At 40.0% G+C, this 22,596-nt stretch overlaps 1 protein-coding gene across 13 annotated transcripts in view; it reads right to left on the bottom strand.

Moving 5' to 3' along the window:
* OSBPL6 (oxysterol binding protein like 6) overlaps positions 1–22,596 on the bottom strand; it is a 206,490-nt gene that overhangs the window by 81,088 nt on the left and 102,806 nt on the right. For all 13 annotated transcript variants that reach the window (XM_032855984.1, XM_032855983.1, XM_032855987.1 and 10 more), the window contains one exon: positions 7,109–7,368. In XM_032855984.1, the coding sequence (XP_032711875.1) occupies positions 7,109–7,210 (102 nt within the window). In that variant the 5' untranslated portion in view covers positions 7,211–7,368. The remainder of the gene's footprint in view (positions 1–7,108; positions 7,369–22,596) is intronic.

The following is a 22,596-nucleotide window of genomic DNA, read 5'->3' as shown; positions in this document are numbered from 1 at the left end:
CAATGTCTAAACTGGTAGAGCTATAACAATTCTAATTGTGTCTAATACTCATACTAATAGACACTATCATCTGGTAATTATGCACTGCAAATCCTAAATTCTTAGAGCAATAGCATCTGGTTTTCTGAAATGACCTGATAATGATACGAATAAAAATAAACAATGGCTCCAAACAGAGGCCTCACTTTTAAAAATGCAGATCCTTGGCCCTAATGCCCTGAACCACTGAGACTGTCTCTACAGGTGGTCTCAGTCTTGCATATTGTAAAAAATTCTCTAAAATATGTAAATGTCAGAGTAATTATCAACACAAACAAACAAAATCCAGTCAGCTGGTCATAAATTTAGCCTATCATATAATGTCACCATAGAATAAGCACTATGAGTGGGAAATAGTAACGCCTGTTTTAAAATAAAGTTATTGGGGTAGCTGAGTGAAGGGTATTAAGGAGGGCATGTGTGGTGATGAGAAATGGGTGTTATATGCAACTTATTAGTCAATGAGCACTGCATCAAAAACTAATGATATGGGGGCGCCTGGGTGGCTCAGAAGGTTAAGCCTCAGCCTTCAGCTCAGGTCATGATCTAAGGGTCCTGGGATAGAGCCCCGAATCAGGCTCTCTGCTCAGCAGGGAGCCTACTTCCCAACCTCCCTCTGCCTGCCTCTCTGCCTACTTGTGATCTCTCTCTCTCTCTCTCTGTCAAATAAGTAAATAAAAAAAAATCTTGAAAAAAAAAAAAAAACCACTAATGATATGTTGGCTAGCTAAATATACTAAAAAAATAAATAAAAATAAAGTTGTTGAATACACTAATTTGAAAAGATATATACACCTCTATGTTTACTCTATTATTTACAATAGCCAAGATATGGAAACAACCCAAGTTTTTTTCCATTTCCGAAGTATCCATTTGGTAGATGAATGGATAAGGAAGATGTGGTATGTGTCTATATATATAGATATGTCTCTATATAAAGAGATATACATACATATTACTCAGCCAAAAGAAAGGGGTAAGATTGTGCCATTTGAGACAACATGGATGAACCTAGAGGGTATTGTGCTAAGTGAAATAAATCAGATTGAGAAAGACAAATACCATATGATTTTACTCCTAAGTAGGATCTTAAAAAAAAAAAAAGACCCAAATCCCAAATGAATAAACAAACAAAAAACAGAATCAAGACCTACAAATGCAGAGAACAAACTGATGGTTGCTAGAGGGGAGGGGGATGGGAGGTTGGGTAAAATGGGTGAAGGGGAGTGGGAGCTACAGGCTTCCAGTTATGGAATGAGTATATCACAGGGATAAAAGGCACAGCATAGGGTATATAGTCAGCGATGTTTTAATAGCAACGTATGAGGACAGATGGTAGCTACACTTGTGGTGAACATAGCATATAATGTGCAAAGTTGTTGAATCACTATGTTGTAAACCTGAAACTAATGTAACATGTGTCAACTATACCAAATAAGTAATATAAAATAAAATAAGTTACATCCCACCCCCACCAATATTTTTAACTTTCATGCAGAATGCTCCCAACACTGCTTTTGTCTGATACCGTTTCCTTCATTAGCCTCAAGTCCCTTATTTCACCATATAAGCACTGTCAGCAGCAAGCAGAAAGTTCTGTGCTCTCAGCTCCCCTCACCACCTTTGTATAATCCCTCTTCCATTCTCAAAATCCACTCGTCTTGGGAGACACAGAGCTCCCCATGATACTACTTCCTCTCTTTGTCATCTCGCCACCTCATGACTATTCCTTCACAGCTATCAAGACCTCTGGAACCTGGTTCCCAATCTTTCTCTCCATACCGACTCCTCATTTATTTATTCATTCAAACATATATAAATCATATATGAAGTACTGTGTGAGGTGCTAGGCGGACATTATTGAAGGAAATAAAATCCCTGTTTGCAGGGAGCTTACAGGTCAGTGACAGGCCACAGAGGAAGGGGATAGATGGGAACAGATATATATGTAACCTATTTAGTGGTGGTTAATGCTCTGAAGACAGGGGAGGTGAGCAGGCAATGCGTGATGAGGGTAGGCAGGGCAGAACAGAGAAGGCTATCCAAAACGGGTGCATTTGGAGACTGAGACTGAGTATAAGAACAAACCTGGGGATGCCTGGAGGGAAAGCAAGTTAGGCTATGGGGGTCCAAAATGCAAAGGTCCTGAGGTGGGAGCACAACAGAGGAAAATGCTGGAGAGAAGTAAGTAAAGAAGAACAAGGCCGGAGATGGGATCAGAGAGGTAGGCAGAACCAGATGATGAATGAGGTTATAGGCAACAGTCAGCAATTCAAGGATTATTTAGAGACAGATGGGAATCACTAGAAGGTTTGCAGCGGAGAAGTGGCTTGTTCTGACATGGGTTTTGAAGGGATCACTCTGACCACTCTGTGAAAATGGCCTCTATATCGGGTGAGGGACTTACAGGCAGGGAAACCAAGTAAAAGACTATGGCCAGCGTCTGGATGAGATGTGACAGTAGCTCAGACCAGAGTGGAGGGGGAGGAGGCGGTAAGCAGTGGTCAGAGCCCAGGTACATCTGAAGGTAGAAACAATAGGATTCATTGAGGGTTTGGAAGCAGGTGTAAGAAAAAGATGTGTTGAGGATGATTTCTGGCGAAGTTTCTGTCTGGACCAAAAGAAAGGAGAGACTTGTGGTTATTGAGATGAGGACTGGGAAGCAGCAGATTTGAGAGGAAAATTAAGAGCTCAGTTTTGGCCATGCTAAGTTTGGGATGCCCTCTTAACGTCCAACTGGAGATCACTCTTGGTAACCTCAACCTATGGTTGACTTGATATTGAGGATCAGGGCTGGCAATTCAAATGCTTTCTGGGGCCAAGCAGGAAACATAAGCATTGAAGCACGATAAGGAAAGGCAGGGACTATGACCAATCAGAGGGTACATGCCCCTTCTAAAGGGGAAGGCACTTCTAAGCCCTGTCTGGTGTTGCCAATTCAGAATCTGGGCTCCAGTGTTCCTAGATCTTCCAACTTCCTTCTTTCTTTCTTTCTTTTTCTTTAAGATTTTATTTATTTATTTGACAGAGAAAGAGAGGGAAAATGAGAGCACAAGCAGTGGGGAGCAGTGGGATTCAAACCCGGGATCCTGGGATCAGGACTTGAGCGAAAGGCAGAAGCTTAAGCCACTGAGCCACCCAGATCTTTCAATTTCTTAACAGAAAGAAGAATGTGTATGTTTAACCACCAAATCTTAGGAAAATAAAAAAAGTTCCAAAATCTACTAGATTCTAGAAGTGCTCAGTTAACGTTCTAACAACAGGATTTATCAGTGTCCTTAATTTATTAATGTATATTGCAAAAAGAGATTGTGTTTAGCACTCCTCTTACTTGACAATAAAACTCTCTTTTCATACAACATCTTGGAAGGCTTTCTTTGGCAGATATGCTTGGAAGTACTGATTTATGTATAAGTTCTAGATGTCTTAATCAACCCCTCTATTTCCTTTTTGAAAAATTTAGGGCATCTATTTCTTGCAGCTTAAGAATTATAGTTGATCTCTCGGTTTCTGTGTCTGTCTCTTTCTCTCTCTCTCTCTCTCTCATGCACACACACACACACACACACAGCTAATTTTGTTAGATATTCTAACATTGACTATCAGTCTGGAATAAATAAATGGAGCAATTACTGAAGCCTTCCAACTTGTTAAGTACTAAGTGGAGTCCTGACCCTCTCATGCTGATGAAGAAACACTTTGTGAAATCACAGGGGCACTGAATCACTTCAATTCCCAGCTCCTCTTCCTCCTTCACCTGTTGTGCTACAGAATTTGGCCACAGGAAGGATGGGCCAATTACTACTTTGTGCTTGCCAGATGTTCTTTGTTTTACGTAATCTATGAGGAGGGAAGAAGAGAGAGGACAAATAAATCTGGAATGGCAAGTTTGTAATAAGAAGACAAGACTAATGCCATTGCAGGTCTTTAAAAATATCCTCGAGGATATATTAAAATATTTGAGGTGCAAGGCTTGTCTCTAAAGAATTAGAGCATGTCGTTCGTTTGCTCACAAAACTGACGAGGAGGGCGCCTGGGTGGCTCAGCTGATTAAGCAACTTGCCTTCAGCTCAGGTCATAACCCTGAAGTCCCAGGATTGAGTCCCACATTGGGCTCCCTGCTCAGCGGGGAGTCTGCTTCTCCCTCTGACCATCCCCCTCCTCATGCTCTCTCTTTCTCTCTCAAATAAAATCTTAAAAAAAAAAAAAAAAGCAGTTGAGATCGGTACAAAAAGATAAACAATGGAAACATGTCAAGTGCTGCCAGAAAGTTCTGTGAAAGTTCAGAGAAGGGAGAGGGCGACGTGGGGCTGAGTGGTCAGTGAAAGTTCCCATGAGCCAATCCTTGAAGCCCAGAGACAGGGATGGGGCAGTTTGAGGAACGATGAACAAACAAGACTGTATGGGGTGGGAGGAAAACGAGATGCTGAGGTTGGATCAGATCATGGAGATCATGGGACACCAAGGAAGGAAATCTGGCCTTAATTGTGTTGGCAAACAAGAGTCTTTGAAGGGTTGTGAGAATGAATCTTCCATAGTAAGGAAATTTGATCTCACAAGGCAGTAAGGGAGACAGTGAGGCCAGAGAACCATGGAAGGTACTGAGATGATGGGAGTCTGGGCTAGCGAGTAGCCAGCAGAAATAGAAAGAAGTGGTCACATTATGCAGAGGAAATAATAAAATCTGTCAGCCTACTGACTGTGGGAGGGTCAAAGGAGAAAGGATGGGTTGGACCCTGGGTCCATGAGAGAATGATTATCCTGAGAGCAAACGGACCTATATGTATTAATTTTAGATGTAGTGATACATCTACGTAGAAATGCCCAATCGATTAATTAGTGATCTAGAACTAGACTTGGTAAGGACAGGTAAACAGTGTGCATTAAGGTATCAATGTATTCTCCGCTGTGTGCAGATCATTTACTTATATGATCCTTTTATGAGGAATAGGATGGACTTGATTTACATCAACGTCTATCAAATCAGGAGAACAGTAACATTCGAGGAAGACTAATTTATCACACTTTCTCCCCATCCCTTCACTAGGAAAACAGTCACACACAATAATAGTACATATAAAAAGCACTGCATCATAGGATACCACAGGATCACTCAAAAATTCCGATTTCTACAAGTTAATACTGGATGTTAGGAAGTGATGGAGACAGGGAGGGAGAAACAGAACTCTAATTGTTCTCTATTCGCTCCCCTGGGAGAGATGAACCAAAACCAAACAGGAGGCAGGAAGGAAGCAGAGGAGAGAGTACTGGGGAGAGTTTGAACCCACTGAGATAAACAGAAACTAAAGTAAACCCTCCTTAACGAATAATGACCTTTTGAACATTGTCTCGGTTTACAGACATGCTATTTTATTCTCATCACAAGACTTTTCATTCACAAGGCAGCTAGGAGTCACATCTTCTACCTTCAGACTCCCTCCACGGACCGGGGTCTTGGTTTCTCCCCGTTGTTTTGCACAGGAGCCCCGGAGCTCAGGTGCAACAGGCCGCCCCACAATGCACGACAGATGTTTCCACAGCCATCATCCATCTTTTCCATTTGCCACAATTCTCCGGGGTGATCCGGGTCAATTCCATCCTTGCCTCAGCAGCTGGGACGGCCAGGCTGCTTAAAGTGTCTTTCAGTTGCAATGCCCAGGGCAAAGGAGAAAGGGAAAAGCCGAGACAAGAAAGGACAGGGAGGCAGGTGAAGGATAATCTGAAACGCAGACTTAGAAAGCCTCTCAGCACATAGCTGCTATTTACTATAAATGTGTTTTCATTCACGGTACTTTCACTTTCTTTTTCTATATGAATGCAAAGCAATAAACATTTTAACTATGTGTAGTCATAAATTTAGTTAATGGTATAATTGCTTCTAGTGAAGGGAAGACGTCCTGTTTGAACTCTAGAACAAAGGATACCAGTGTCCAAAATACTGGTAGCAGAGATATCTGCCTTAGAACCCTTAGGACCTGGGAAAAACACACAGGTAAGGATTCTCTGATTCTTACAGATAACCCAGCAATCTCTTGCTAGAAATGGGAGGAGTGTGGGGAGGGTCTTCAGAGAGGCCTCCCTAAGGGAACACCCCAGCAGTGCCTTCCCACCATCTAGAAGAATGAAGTCACATCAGGATTGGCTGTCTCAAGACCCACGTCTACAGTATGTACTATGAAATAACCGAAGTTCATAGTTCTGGAAACTAGGCAATATACCTTCGACATATAAGACAGGGAGGAAAAGCACTGCAAGAATGACTTACTAAGCAAATGTCCCTCAAAAGGAACATTTTTATAAATAGTTCACTAAACCTGCTTACTATAAATTTCCCGTTAACACCACAAAAAAATCCCATCAGGAGATTTTGTCATAATGGCCAACAGCAGTACTCAAACAACAACCTGGCAGATACAACAGCTTGTACCAGCCCTGGCAGGTACAACAGCTCCTGAGGTAGTAACGAGGTGACAACACAAAAATAAGGGACAGAATTGGTTCCACAGGATTAAACAATTATTTATTAACAATAACAGTAATTATTTTATTAACAATAATTTATTTTCTCTACTGACTCTATGCATTAGCAGAGGCCCCCCCCCCCCGCTCTTAATTCTCTGATACTATGATTTTACTTGTTTCCTAATGCCTGAATCTGTCACCACATTTCGTGAAACACCCAACAGAAGTTCGTGCTGGACAGGCCAGTGAGAGACTTATAGAAAGAAGACCTTGTGCAGGCTCACACGCCTCCTCTTACTCCATGAATAAAGAGAGAGAGCAGAGAGTTCAAGTTTCTGAAGGTGCTCTCACTCTTTGGGTGCACAGTGAAGAGGAAAGCAGGGCTTCCCCAGCCACCCCTCCTGGTGGTCTACACTCTAAAAATGGATCCTAAACAACAGAAAAACAAGAGCAGGGTCTTCATGGCATCATCAGGTAGATCTACAGAGTTTCCTGTGGAACAAAACTCTTCACAACAATATTTCAGAATTAATTAGCGAGCCCATCATATCCTAAGGGTATTGTATTTGCAGAAAATAACAAAATGCACTTGGTACTGTTCTCTTACCTGCCGACTGTCCCTATGGGAGGATGTTGAAGAAGAGGCACTTCTATGGGTCGGAGTGGAGGTTTTATGAGCAGGGGATATGCCCTTCTCGTCTGAACTCATAGCTGCAGTTAAGAGTCTAGTTGTATGCACTTAAGACCATCCCAAATGTGTCTCAAATTTGCAGACAAAGAAGTAGATGATTTTTCAGCTTTAGTTCCATTTCATGAATCAGGCTTGATCAGAAAAGAGAAGGCAAATATTGAAGGTGTCCAAAATACCTAAAAGCAAAACAAACAAACAAAACCTCGTATAATTAAAATACAAATAAAAAACCATTATATGTAGGAAAAAGTACCAACATGTTAGGGAAAGGAAGAACTCTAACATACTAGGAAGTATTATTTCTTCCGCTAGATTTTAAGGCAGAGGCTAAAAGTGTTAATATGAAATAAATGTCAACAAGGAAAATGGAAAGAAACCATATGCTAAGTCAAATTCTTCCCTCACATTCTCTCTGTTTTAAAGCAGATCACAATGTTATGTTCCGGACCCTCATGCCAAAGTGTATCAGTTTCCTCCCCTGGAAGTTCAATTCCCTGCCCAGTGGCTTATAATAAGAGCTCAGCTCATGTGTGTCTTCAGTTGAGTACAGTCAAGTCATATATATGATGGTTAAATCCAACACAAAACAGACACAAAGGGCAAAAGGGTTCGTGCATTTTCTGCATTGTGTGATCAAGCATTTAGGAAAGATCAAGAATATACTTACCCACAGTTATTTGCATCTCAAGACCATGGCATACCTACATATGGTTTTCAAGGCAATGACCAACAGGCTTTCAAGAATCTACCGATGGGGGCACCTGGGTGGCTCAGTGGGTTAAGCCTCTGCCTTCGGCTCTGGTCATGATCTCAGAGTCCTGGGATGGAGCCCGCACTGGGCTCTCTGCTCAGCAGGGAGCCTGCTTCCTCCTCTCTCTCTGCCTGCCTCTCTGCCTACTTGTGATCTCTATCTCTGTCAAATAAATAAATAAAATCTTTAAAAAACAAAACAAAACAAAAACAAAAGAATCTACTGATGGATGGGCACGTTCTGAAACTGGGGTAATGCTTAGAATTGCTTCATTTAGCCACAGCCAAGAGCCACTTCATTTTTCACTTGGATACACATAAGGAAAGCCTGAACTCTAAGTGCTAAGACCAAAAACTTGTGTCTGAGAGAAGCATTGTTCAACTGGCAACACAGATCACTAACAAAGGGGTTTTTTAAAGGTAAGCATGACAGTGTAGGATGAGAAGCTTAACCAACAATCTGTGACCCACAGACTGACCACTAAAGCAGTCTGCTTTTCCAAGAAGACAGCAAGACTAAATTCTAGCCCTGTCTTAATGATAATACTCCTTGAAGGAAGTACAGGACACTTGGGTAAGTACAACAGCACAGTTTGGAAGAAAAAGTTCCTGGCAATGATCAGAAAGCAATCCTAAGGCTAAAGAAAAGTGAGACCTGAACTTCAGTCCAGAGGAAGAGAGAGCCAATCAAAAAATCAGAAAAGAGTAAAGATGGAGGAAGATACATGGCGAGAGAAACTCACTGGATCCGGAAGTCAGAGGTATTCCTGATCAAGTGGGTCTGAGCTGAGTCTGAAGGATGAACAGGAGTTAATCAGGTGCTTGTGTGTCCAGCCTGACGTGATTAAGGAATTAGGGCTGGCCGTCATGATTAGAGCGGCATGATGGGTCAGAGAGAGGCAGACGCCAGTCCCCGTGGGGACTTGTCGGCCATGTTCAGCATTTCAATTTTTATTGTGAGCATAAGAAGCCATAAAGTGGTGTGATCTAACCAGATTTCTGTGTTTAAAAGGATACCTTGACAGACATGAGGAGAACCAAACTGGGGAAATAAAGAAGGTGAGGGAAGCCCAATCAGGAAGCAAGAGATGATGGTTAGAGAGGTGATGGGAAACTGGGCATCCAGTCCGGGCAGCTGTAACTGAATATGAAGGAGTGGGGAGGGAGAGTGGATGGGGGAGTGGAGGAGAAGGCAGAGTTGAGGAGGCCTCCTGAGTTTCTGGTTTTAAAGCCCTGAGTGAGGGCTGGCCAAAGGAAATCCGGGATTGACAGAAAGTCCCGAGTATGGTTTGACCCGCTGAGTTTCAGGTATAACTGAGGCATTCAAATGGTGACAAACACTTGGAAATATAGTTCCAGAGCTCAGAGTAATTTCAGCTGTGGACAAATGTTTAACAGGTCATATTACCAAGATAAATATATTGTATGATTTATGTATAGACCATGTAAACTCTGCAAGTGCAAGTAAATTTTATACAGGTCTGAAATAGTTGCATTTTCTAAATCTGCAACATTATGTTCATGGGTTATCAATTAATTAACCCTGAATGTGTTAATCAGGATTTTAACGGTCACCTGGCTACATAAAATATTCAAAAGAACAGTCCAATAAATTATTCTATCATAAAATTATAGTATTATATTAAATCATTATAAATCTATCAATATATTAATATAATAAATAATGTTAATATAAATAAAATAGATTATCAATATATTAATATATCATATAACATTACTATATTAATATATTATTTGTTGATTATAATATATGACATAAATATATGTTAATACAATATATTAATACATAATAAATTAATGAATAATATTGATATAATAATAATGTATTATTATATTAAATTATATTATAAATTGGGAAAACTCTAGTTTTCTCTCTAGTAAATAAAACTTGTAATCCTTTCTTAAGATTTCAACTTCATCGGCACCAACACTTAGCTCCAAAACTGGAAAGTTTTCTCTTGAAACAAAACTGGTCTTTGCATTAATAGAAAGATAAAGAGCTGCAGTGCTCTTGCATCGGCCGGGAATCGGGTTCCACTGAGTATTGCCATAAGGTAGTAAGAAGCCGACATTGGACAGATGATGATCATCTAATTGCTTTATTATGTGAAGGGAGTCTAATGAGTGTGAGTAAGATTTCTCAAGCCAAGCTCTGGTACCAGCAAACAGAAAGCAAGAACACTACTTGGGTCCTTGATTTGAAGTACTTTCTGGTCCAAGACATTGTACAAGATGAGGACACATGAGCTAAGAGCATGGAGGTTCTGTGACGTGTTCAAGTGCCCCCAAGGGATGAGGCTGAAACAATCAAACCTATTAGACTGTTACCCATTTGGAAGTAAATTCAATCCACGCGACATCAAGAGCCAGCATTTCCTCTTTTGAACTTTTTTTTCTGAAGCACAGCCAACTCCCAACTGAACTTTCCCCATTAACACCAATGCTAACACCTTGGTTCTTGTTTTAATTTAAAAGGACATTTTCAGGGTTGCCTGTCTATGATGACAGGGCAACATTTTGGTTGAATGACAATTATGAAAATCTTGAATAATATCAAGAATGAAGAAAAGGCAATTAAGAGGACCTAATTCATTCCAAGAATCATTTTTGACAATTGTTTTGTCTATTAATTTCTGAATTTTTTTTAACAATGAGGATTTCAAGTGCCTAACGTTCAATGAGATGATCTCTAAAGATTACCCCAATCTGATTATCAATCAAGTGTTTGATCAAGTGAGTAAGTTACACCTACTCTTTACTTTTAGAGTGTAAGAATTAGTGTGACATTAAAAGTAATTATTTCGGGGTGCCTGGGTGGCTCAGTGGGTTAAAGCCTCTGCCTTTGGCTCAGGTCATGTTCCCAGGGTCCTGGGATCCAGCCCTGCATAGGGCTCTCTGCTCAGCAGGGAGCCTGCTCCTCCCCCCACCCCACCCTGCCCTCTGCCTGCCTCTCTGCCTACTTGTGATCTCTGCCTGTCAAATTAATAAATAAAATCTTAAAAAAAAACAAAAAACAAAAAATAATTATTTCATCTCTATCAAAGCACATGTTCATAAATTATCCAAACAAAATCCTAAGCCAAAGATTTGATTTTATTTTTTTGAAAGACCATAGATTTTAAAGTCTATACCAACATAATTCCTAAACTTAATGAGAAAAACATTGTTGCTAAAAGTAACAGCAATACAAGAGCTGAACATCTAATTCTCTTGTCTCCTTCCCCATTCATATCAGTGGGATCACTACAATCGCTTTAAAAAGTGCTCTAACAGTTGCATTTACACTGAGTGACATAAAATTCAGATTTATGACCCAGAGACCTAACTAAAGCCTGACGTGGCAGGGAAGTCTTACAGAAGCTGCTGTTCACAGGCACCATAAATTGCATGTGTTCATCTGAAATTGAACTGAAATGAAACACCTGGAACCTAACTACGTAGGCTGGGCTAAGTTGTGACATGGTAATACATGACCCCCAAATCTCAAGGGCTTTCAAGAAAGCTTTATTTACATGTCTCATTTACATGTCCTTTAGAGGTCAGCTGCACCCCCATTCTATATCCTATTCATTCCAGGTTTTAAGAGTAACTCCCATGTGACAAGGGAAAACAGCCATGGTGGCACCATGAGATAGTTCTTAAAGTGCTTGCTTGTAGGTGACGCATGCCACTTTCACTCACATCTCATTGGCCAAAGCAGGCCAAACTGAGTTTGATGATGCATCAAAGTAAAACGCATCCAATATAAGGGAACAAATACTTAGGGTCAATAATCTACTATATTCACCATAGGAAAAGATGAAAAGCTCATATGATAATATTGAATAATTGAATAATATTGAAACTGACTCTAGTTTCATCACCTAGAAATAATCCCAGTTAACATTTGATTCTACTTTAACCAAAGTGGGAAAAGAATGTCCACTCTATCTGTAAGACACTCTTCAACCAACAATATACTGGTAACAGCCTTCTTTGTGAACAAAGGACCATCAGTATCATGGCTCTGAATCACTACATATAAGACCATTACACAGCTATACCATGATCCCTTTGACCATGCTTCAACTGGGACATTTAGGTTGTATTCTGTGTATCTTGAAACAATGAGATTTATCACAGAAGAGATCCTAATAACTCTGTTTGCTTTTGATTATTATAAAAATGACCCTCTTTGTTCATTTCAATACTTTTTTGCTTTATTTGATATCAACTGTTCTCCTTCTGTTTGCAAGTGATTAATGCAATTTGTACATTCTTTTACGTTGAAACTTACTGTATCATTTTGTATTATCTATTCCTTCCTTAATGATCCCAATATTAGTGACTTTTTCCCACTTCCATTTAATGTTATAAATAATAGTTGGATTTATCTCTGCCGTATCATGTTATACTTTCTATTTTATGGTTCTTCTGTTTCCTTTAATGCTTGATGGCTTTTCCTTATAATATGGATTCTAAAATGGTTTTAATTGAGTTTTATATTTGACCTTAATGTGAAAGATAAAATTCTGCTTGTAATGTTGTTTCCCTTCAAATTGCTCTAAGTCCTGTCAGAACCCACAGTCTGCAAGTGAGAGAGTCAAGAGTAAAATGGTATCCTTCTAGTCTCCCTTGCAATGTCAGACCTTCCCCACCCTACCCCAAATCAAAATTATATTTTCCCAGTCCTTTTCCCAATCTTGGTGACTTAATTGGGAGTTGAAGAGAATTACACTTCGTATTCTAACACAACTGGGAGGAAATGATACCACTTTTTTCTGGGTGAAGCCAACTAAGGTCTCCAAGTACGAGGACAGACTGTAAGAATGAATTCTGCCCTTTCTCGAACAGTCTCCTTTTCTGCAAGAGCAGCTGAGGTTTGTAATAATCTAGACCTTGCTCAATCAAGATTCTCCTCAACTTGGGAAATTGCCTTCACAAAATTAGGTCTAGTTTTGACATTAGATTCTGTTTTAATTTAGTGTTTAGTTTGTTGATTGTCTTTTTCAGTATTTGCCTATTTACAGACATTAGATGACCCCAAGCAGGAGTCACAGGGGAGAGCGTTCCTATTATCAACTGATCTTATCAATGCAATGTCACTGTAGTCTGGGTGGAATAAATTCATTTTCTATCAAGATCATCACCAGAGCAATGAATGCCTATTCTCATTATATATTATAGTCATTACGATGTCATTATATATTCAAGTTTTTTTTCCTTAAAGAGAGAGGGTAGGGAATCTTATTTTCTATAGTCATTGACCCCCAAAAAGAAAAAGAAAATCAAGGACTGCTTTCATAAAGATAAGGCATATCTTCTTAAAAAGATGGTGGTGTAAGATTTGATAAAGATTTTCCCAGCAAATGACTAAAAAGCAGGAGCTAAGGGATTTTTTTAAAATATTTATTTTTATTATTTTTTTTTTAATAAACATACAATGTATTTTTATCCCCAGGGGTACAGGTCTGTGAATCTCCAGGTTAGGGATTTTTTTTAAAAAGAAAAAGATCATTAGTACTTTTCACTGAAGAATAGTGGCCACTACATGCCATAAAATGTAAGGAATCACTGGACTCACAACCAAACCAGTATGTATGAAACCCGATATACAACTCCCTTCTTAAGACAGTCAAGTGGCGTGGTAAGAAGAAAGTCTGGCAAACTCCACCAGTTTCCCCTAGATTAGAGAGGCAACGAGCAAGAAGCACAGGAACAGGCCTCGCCACTGATTAATAGCTTTCTGAGGCCATGGAGGAACAGCAATCCCGACACACAAGCACTGGCCTGCCTGGTCTTTTTCTGCTTTCCTTAGTCTTGGCTTCCAAACAGCATGGTGGACATGTCCCGAACGACGCCCAAAATACAGCCCCCCCCCGCCGCCCACCAAGCCGTCATTTACCAAACTAAGGAGGAAAAAAAGCGCACAGACAAGTTCTCTGATTGTGACTGCTGAAAACTGGTCACTCTCCACCCTCCTAAGATACTTTACTAAGGAAATGAGTAAGACAGATCTACGTTCTACCTCACTTAGCCCTCTAGGGGGAGTTTTCAGAGGGTCTGAATGCTAATCAAGTAAACATGAAGGGAGCCAAGGATAACTGGCCCAGATACTCTTGAGAAGGTGAAGATTTCACATAAAGAAAAGCAAAGTTAAAAAAAAAAAAAAAGTGTGTGTGTATGAAACAATATGAAAAATTTTTCTCCCAATAGGAGAGAAAATTATTCTGTGCAAGAGAGAATTAGAGGGCTAATCTGGAATGTTAATCCTAGCAATAGAGAGGGTAGCTTTAAAGGGTAGCTTTCATACTTTCACAAATTCAAAAAAAAAAAAAAAGCCTCTGAATAAGAAATAAGACAGGATGAAATGCAATGGTAACTGGCAAAGGTAAGAAATTAAGGAAACAAACGATGACACCACAAATTTAAAGTAATTAAAATGGCATTAATGAAGCATCAAATGATTCCCCAGAAAAATCTAGTCAACAAATAGGTTAAAAAGATCAAGTTGAAGAAATTACCTTGCAAATGGAAAAAAGGGCAGGACAAGTTAACAGATAATGGAACCCGAATCTAAAGACATGAATAGAGGGCGCCTGGGTGGCTCAGTGGGTTAAGCCGCTGCCTTCGGCTGCGGTCATGATCTCAGGGCCCTGGGATCGAGTCCCGCGTCAGGCTCTCTGCTCAGCAGGGAGCCTGCTCCCTCCTCTCTCTCCACCTGCCTCTCTGTCTACTTGTGATCTCTCTCTGTCAAATAAATAAATAAAATCTTAAAAAAAAAAAAAATAAAGACATGAATAGCCCTGAACACAACCATTGAAAAAGAAAAGAAATAATGTTCAAAAATATTCCTAAACACAAGAAAGGCTTTGACTTGGAAAATTAATCTTTAACAATAAAAGCAAATATCTTGGGCTCCTGGGTGGCTCAGTGGGTTAAGCCTCTGCCATCGGCTCAGGTCATGATCTCAGGGTCCTGGGATCGAGTCCCGCATCAAGCTCTCTACTTGGCGGGGAGCCTGCTTCCCCTTCTCTCTCTGCCTGCCTCTCTGCCTACTTGTGATCTCTGTCCGTCAAATAAATAAATAAAATCTTTAAAAAAAAAAAAAAGTGAGCAAAGAATATACAAAATAATGTAATAAAAATATTTAGAAATGTAGAACATAGCTAAAGCCTTGAGGAAAGGAAAATTTATGGTCTTAATCATTTGCATTACTAAACATAAAAGAATAAAAACAAATGCACTAAGTTTATAATTCATGAAATTAGAAGAGCCAAATATAGGGAAAATATAAATAAATGTCTTGGCTTTATTGACTTATTTTATATTATTTATTATTTATATGTTCATTTCTAAATACGTAGAAAAAGTGTACAGAATGAAGGTCATAAAAAATATATAACCAAGGAATAGAAGACACTAAGTTATTAGATAATTGTTGCAATCTATAAGTAACTAAATGTGATAACTCTTCAAAAGCTAAATATTCTATAATCATCCTGATTTAAAAGTTATACCATTTAATATCCATCTACAAATATTTAAGAAAATTATAAATTCTCAAAATTATAACTTGAGAATTCTAGCCCTTGAGAAACTCTGATACAGGTTCTTCCCAACTTTCTCGAAACTTCATGATGACAAATATGTTATTTACTGGAACTCTGCCTAAAGAGACTACCCGAGTGCCCTGTGGCTATCGCACTGACTGGAACCAGTATGTCATATGCATCTGACAAAGCACTCTCAGGGAGGGATCTTCCGCACAAGGAGAACAAAAAAACCCCCTGCAGCTGTCCAACTGATCCTTGGGCACAACCAAGGTCAAAGAAAATGAACGGGGTGGGGGAAGGCTCCGTAAAAGCTGCCTCCATGGACCAAGATATGGGGAAAGCTGGGGATCTGCCCCAGGGCTGAATCAGCAAAGGGCCTCAGTTAAGGGAGTAGACAGGCCTGGCGGTGGGGGGCGGCGCTTCATATTCTGGCAAGATAGACTCCCTTTCCTGAGCCTTTCCCATTGTGAGTTCCTGTGTCCAGGTTCAAAGACCCATGGTCCACCAAAGACCCATGGTCCATCAAATTTCCATTCCTAGGAAAAGCACCAGAGAATGCCAGGGCATGGCTCTAATAGCCTCATGAAGGGAACATCAGTTCTTCATGGATCTCTCTTCTACATCATATGGAGTAGGAGGACAGCATTCCAGAGAACCATGAGGTACCAGCAACGGCACATCCCTTTCAACACACAGCACTAGCAAAGGAAGGAGTACACAACTCGAAATAAACAGACTGCTATACATAAACCTAAACAAATTCTTGGGGAAAGTGCTAGAATCAGTGCCACACTGGTTTGTGAACCAGCTTAAACTTGCTCTAATGATTTAAGAATTGTTCTACTTACTTATTGGTAACTTTTCATATCAAAGTTTTCCTGAAAGTCAGCTGAAGTCAGCCATCTTTGAATATCACACTAATCTATTAAATTATAATGTGGCAATGACCTTATTTTGAAAACTGTAATTTGAGCTGATTTTTTTTTTCTGAGCTGGATGTATTTTCTAACAGGGACATATGCCCTAGATTTAATAATTACATATTCTTTCTAATCTAGTTTTAATCTTGTAATTGGTAGGAAACTTTTATTCCAGGAATATGGTCCAGCTCTTTCCTCTTATTTTAGGTTTTATTGGGGTTTGGGCATTATGCACTGGACTATTCTCAGAACTGAATCTTCAAAACCCTGTAATCATAAAGATATTAGGGAATTGGTCCTTATCCTGAACAACCAAACAACTCATATTATTCCCTCGAGTAAGTCTTCTCTGGACATCTATGAATTTTATAATTAATAAAACACAAATGGCCTTTCAAACAATTATCGAGTAAAAAAATGACATATCAAACATATTATTTTGAGGTAGGGACCTAGAAAACAGATCATCACCTCCTTCCTAGCTTTCTCTATTGAGTCAGGAGAAAAATACCAATAAAAACAGCAGCCTCTTACCATGTGTCAGGCCAGATGTCACACTTCCCAGCCAGGAACACTTCTGTTATTCATAGTGTTATTCTTCTGTTATTCAGATACACTCCTGTTATTCAGATGACCAAGGTAGGGTTTAGGAAATTTACTAAATAGAATCCTCGGTTTGGTTTCCAAATCTATTTGACCTCAAAGACCATGCCACAAATTCTTACATTGCTATTTAGCCTTAATTTACTAATTATTTAATAAATTAACCAAATGACAAGTCTAGGTTTTTTGTTTTGTTTTGTTTTGTTTTCTTACAGGATGGTACTGATGGCAAGCAATACAAATTTATAGAGGATTTTAACCTGGGATTCATGGATGGATTTAGCACATTCTTTAACCTAGAAATGGGGCGCCTGGGTGGCTCAGATGGTTAAGCATCTGCCTTCGGCTCAGGTCATGACCCCAGAGTCCTGGGATTGAGCCCCGCATCAGGCTCCCTGCTCAGTGGGGAGCCTGCTTCTCCCTCTCCCCCTGCTGTGCTCTCTCTTTCTCTGTCTCTTTCTCTTTCTCTCAAATGAAGAAATAAAATCTTAAAAAAAATAAAAATAAAAAATAAAAACCAGGAATGATGTGGAAAGTGCTGGGTATACATGCATTTTATTTTCCTAGGGAGATATTCACCAGCTTTTATCAGATTATCAAGTGGCTAAGAATGTACATCCTTGGGAGTTCATATTTGTAAGAGGACTGTTACCAGTATAGATTAAAAAAAAAAACAATCCATGGGTACAAAAGCTGGATCACATATTTAATAGAATGAGATCACAGGACATTTGATTCTGATGGAAGTATGTGCCACGAACACTTTTGACAAGGCCGTTTCAAGTGTCACTTTGATAATTTTACCAGAGCTAATTTTCTTTTTTTTTAAATTTTTTTAATTTATTTTTTTAAATTTCTTTTCAGCGTAACAGTATTCATTGTTTTTGCACCACACCCAGTGCTCCATGCAATCTGTGCCCTCTCTAATACCCACCACCTGGTTCCCCCAACCTCCCACCCACCACCCCTTCAGAACCCTCAGATTGTTTTTCAGAGTCCATAGTCTCTCATGGTTCACCTCCCCTTCCAATTTCCCTCAGCTCCCTTCTCCTCTCCATCTCCGCTTGTCCTCCATGCTATTTGTTATTACCAGAGCTAATTTTCTAAGATTTGTCAGCCACTTTTTCATTCAGCATTTGATTTCTGACTCTCGCTAACATTTTTTTAAACGAAGCTTGGTAATGTCATAATTCCTATTTTAACAGGAAAAATAATATTGGGAACTACAGTTCCCGTGACTGCTAATAAGTATGGATTGTCAGCAGAGTGCAGACCTTTTGGCAACAACAGGAAACATTAAAGATTGGGCTTTTGCTTTGTGATCTAAAATAATAATGCATTAATCCATGTTGACAGCATATAAACTGTTACTGAGGCACCAAGTGACGAGTAGCAGCAAATGTCCTGTTCTCTAGAGGAATTTCCTGTCAAAATAAGCGTTTCTGTACTGGGCTGAGGTATACTGAAGAGTTGGCTAAAGCAGATAAATTGGCTTAGGTTGAAAATGCACCTGAATTTAACTCTGATGCACTGTCACTGGGAATGTAAAATGGCGTAACTGCTATTGAAAATGGTAATGGTGGGGTATGTGGGTGGCTCAGGCAATTAAGCATCTGCCTTCAGCTCAAGTCATGATCCCAGGGTCCTGGGGTCGAGCCCCACCTCGGGTCCCTGCTCAGTGGGGAGTCTGCTTCTCCCTCTCACTCTGCCCCATCCCCTCCTGCTCCCTCTACCCATACTCACTCTCTCTCAAGTAAATACATAAAATAAAATAAGATAAAATAAATTAAAGAGAAATCTATTTTAAAAAAAGAAAATGGTATGGAGGTTCTTCAGAAGTTAAAAATAAAATTACTACATGATTCAGCAATTCCAATTCTGGTATATACCCAAAAGAACTGAAAGCAGGGACTTGAACAGATATTTGTGTATCATATTCATAGCAGCATTCTTCATAATAGCTAAGATATGGAAGCAATTCAAGTGTCCATCAGCAGATGAATGAATAAACAAAATGTGGTATATTCGTACAAAGGAGTATCATTCAGCCTTAAAAAGGATGGAAATTCTGATACATGTTACGATGTGCATGAACTTTGAAGACATCTGGCTACATAAAATAAGGACAAATATTGTAGGAGTCTACTTATATGCAGTACCTAGAGTGGTCAAATTCACAGAGGCAGAAAGTAGATGGGTGGTTGGCAGGGGCTGTGAGTGGGGAAAATGGAGCTTGTGTTTAATAAGTACAGAATTTCCGTTTGGAAGATGAAAAAGTTCTCAAGAAAAGTTGTTGTCTGGGGTGGGGGGATGGGCAAAATGGATGAAGGGGAGTGGGAGCTACAGGCTTCCAGTTAAGGAATGACTAAATCATAGGGATGGAAGACACAGCTAGGGAAAACAGTCAATGGTATTGCAGTAGCATTGGAGGGTGACAGATGGCGGCTACACTTGTGGCAAGCACAGCCTAGTACAGAATTGTCGAATCCCTGTGCTGCACACCTGAAACTAATGTAACATTGTATGTCAACTGCACTTCAAATAAAAACAGAAAAAAGTGGTTGTCTGAGTCTACTGGGGCGGCTGCAATAAAATACTGTAGACTAAGCAGCTCATAAACAAGCATCTATTTCCCACAGTTCTGGAGGCTGGGAAGTCTTGTATCATGGCACCAGTGGATTTGGAATCTGGTAAAAAACCACCTCCTGGTTCATAGTTGGCCATCTTCTTATTGCGTCCTCCCCTAGCAGAAGGGGGCAAGGGATCTCTACAGAATCTCTTTTCATTCCATTTGCATGGGCTGCACCCTCAGGACCTAATTACCTCCCCACAGCCCCAGTTCTTAATACGATCCCCTTAGGAATTAGGATTTCAACATATGAATTTTGGGGGGACCCAGACATTCCGACCACAGCTGCGGGGATGGTTATAGAATAATGTGAAGGTATTTAATGCCTCTGAAATGAGAATTTTAAAACTGTTAAAATGGCAAATTTTATGTATATTTTATAACAATAAAAAAGGCCCTATACTATCACCTATAATGACTTTTATAACATGCAGACATTAATTTTGTACTATTTTATGCTCAGGTTTCATTTTCTTTGTAAAATCTTTCTTAACCTATTCGAATTGCCGCTTCGATCTGTATTACTTCTATAGTTATGCATACATACTTTATTGAATATGCACCGCCTGTGTTTATCTGTCCTGGTTCCGTGAGATCTTTGTGAGGGGGGACTATGCCCCTTTCATCACTGTAGTCTGATGTCAGGGGCCACAATAACCACTCAGATTGTTTCCTGGGCTTCTCATTTCAGTGAAGTCGTAAGCCCTCTATTACAGACATTAAATACAGTTGATTGTGACCCCAGCCTGCCTGAGACATCACCCTCAGGCCATTTCTTTGATTTCATTATATTTGATAGGCCAAAATAATCCAAATGAGTTGCGGACTGGAGTTTCTTATCTGTTCAGTAGTTAGAAAGACTGTACAAAGTTCAACATTCCCAAGAGAAAACCTCATGTTGGTCCTAAAAAAAGACCCACCCGGCTGCTAATGGTACTCTTGAGGCCCGGGGCATTATCTGTTCTGTTCTCCCTGGTGCCGGGTCATACATGAGGAGCAGGAATAGAGGCAGGAGTGTAATTCTTTCAAAACACAAATGAATTAGCCTGACTGCCCAGAGTTACCGCACCTGCCACCCACCTAATTTACTAGCCATTATCTACCCAGTCATAAATATTTCCTGATTAGGAGCCTTATGCAGAATTTTTTAAAAACTGCCACCCCTCCAGGATAGCACGGTGTACGTAGGCCTTTACCCACGTATCAGGGAGCTCATATTTGTGTTTGCATTGGGCATTCAGCATGAAAGCTGGTTTCAATTATTTCTCATTCATTGCCACGGGAGAGAAGGCAGAGCTGACAATAACGGAGGATTTAGGGCGGGGCCCAGGCTCTTCAGCCTCGAGTACTCATTTAACTGGGGTGTGGTAATCTTCACCCACACCTCATGGTGAGCTGGAGCCAATTCAGGCTCCAGAGGGGACTGGGTGCATCTCTCACCAGCCCAGCCTTCAGAGACCTCCTTTGGGAAGGTGAAATTGGCCATGGTGAGTGTATGTAAGCCAGGTGAATCAGCAGCGCCCCCTTTTTTCCGAGGGCTTATTTTTTAAGCCTTTGCCAGTACCCCACTGCCTATATCCTATGCTGTCTTTTCCTTTTATTTTTACACTGAAAAGAAACAAAACAAAACATGCATTGCCTAGGTCTGAAACCTATCCCAACTTTGCTATTTCCTCGCTATGAAACCTCGGGGAATTTACTTAATTTCTCTGTGCCTCAGTTTCCTTATCTATAAAACAGGAATAAAAACATCAATTTCATGAAGTTGTAAGAAGTAAATGCCATAATTTGTGCAAAATGGTTAGTTATTACACCTCCACTTGTGAGCCCCTTATCCAAATGACTGTTTCCGGGAGAGCATCAATTTCCTCCATGAAGAGGTTCAGGACCCCTAACTCTCAAGACTACCAATTTTGAGACTGATTTGACCCATGACACTGTTTTATCAAAAGTCCCTATGAAAACGGTTTGCTAATTTTCCATCAAAGGATCAAGAGCATTTTGGGGGCAAATGCATAATTTAACAAAAGTCCACAAAATAGAAACTGAGGTACCAGTTTATGTCTTTAAATGGAGTTGGGGGCACATCCTTATTAAAAACAAGCCTACACTCAAATATAAGAGAATGATCAAATAGCACACTTAAGATTATTTTAGTACCAAAAATAATTGAGACTGATATAAAGTGAAGTAATAGTAATGGCTTGATAAAATACATTTGAGGTCTGGATAGTATCTAATGCACGGTACGTTATAGTTAAAAACAACAACAAAAATGGATGGCACAAATTCTGTGCTTGAGCCTTCCTTTTCCAGCAGATCACAAGATCTTGTGCTTCAGGACCTTTGTTTCCTTTATGCAGGGAAGATACTTCAGTGCCCAACTGACGTCATGGGATTTTACAGAAATCAAGAAAGAGGTACTTTAAAATATACACCGTGGGTGGTATATTTAAAGCATCCACCTCTTGGTTTCAGCTCAGGTGGTGATCTCAGGATCAGAAGATGGAGCCCCCCACCCCCTACACTGCGGGAGGGAGGTCTGAGCTCAGCAAGGAGTCTACTAAGACTCTCTCTTTCTCTCTCTCTCTGCCCCTCCCCCATGCTCTCTCTCTCTCTCTCAAATAAATAAATCTTAAAAAAAAAATAAAATACACACACATATTGGGATAAAGCTCAAAGACTATATACAGGATCTATTTTACCCCCAAACTCCACTGAAAACAACAGTAAAGGGACATTTTTTTTTTTTTAGGATTTATTTATTTATTTGACAGCAAGAGAGAGAGAGAATATGGAGGTGGGCAGGGCACAAACAGAAAGAGAACCTCAAGTAGACTGTACGCTAAGCATGGAGCCGGATGTGGGGCTTGATCTCATGACTCTGAGATCATGACCTGAGCCAAAATCGAGAGTCTTGACACTTAACCAACTGAGCCACGCAGG

Source organism: Lontra canadensis, unplaced genomic scaffold, assembly GCF_010015895.1.
Source record: "Lontra canadensis isolate GAN:19392208 unplaced genomic scaffold, GSC_riverotter_1.0 scaffold11, whole genome shotgun sequence".
NCBI classification, from domain to species: domain Eukaryota; kingdom Metazoa; phylum Chordata; class Mammalia; order Carnivora; family Mustelidae; genus Lontra; species Lontra canadensis.
Note: the sequence above shows the minus strand (reverse complement) of the source record. Positions and strands in the feature narration are given on the sequence as shown.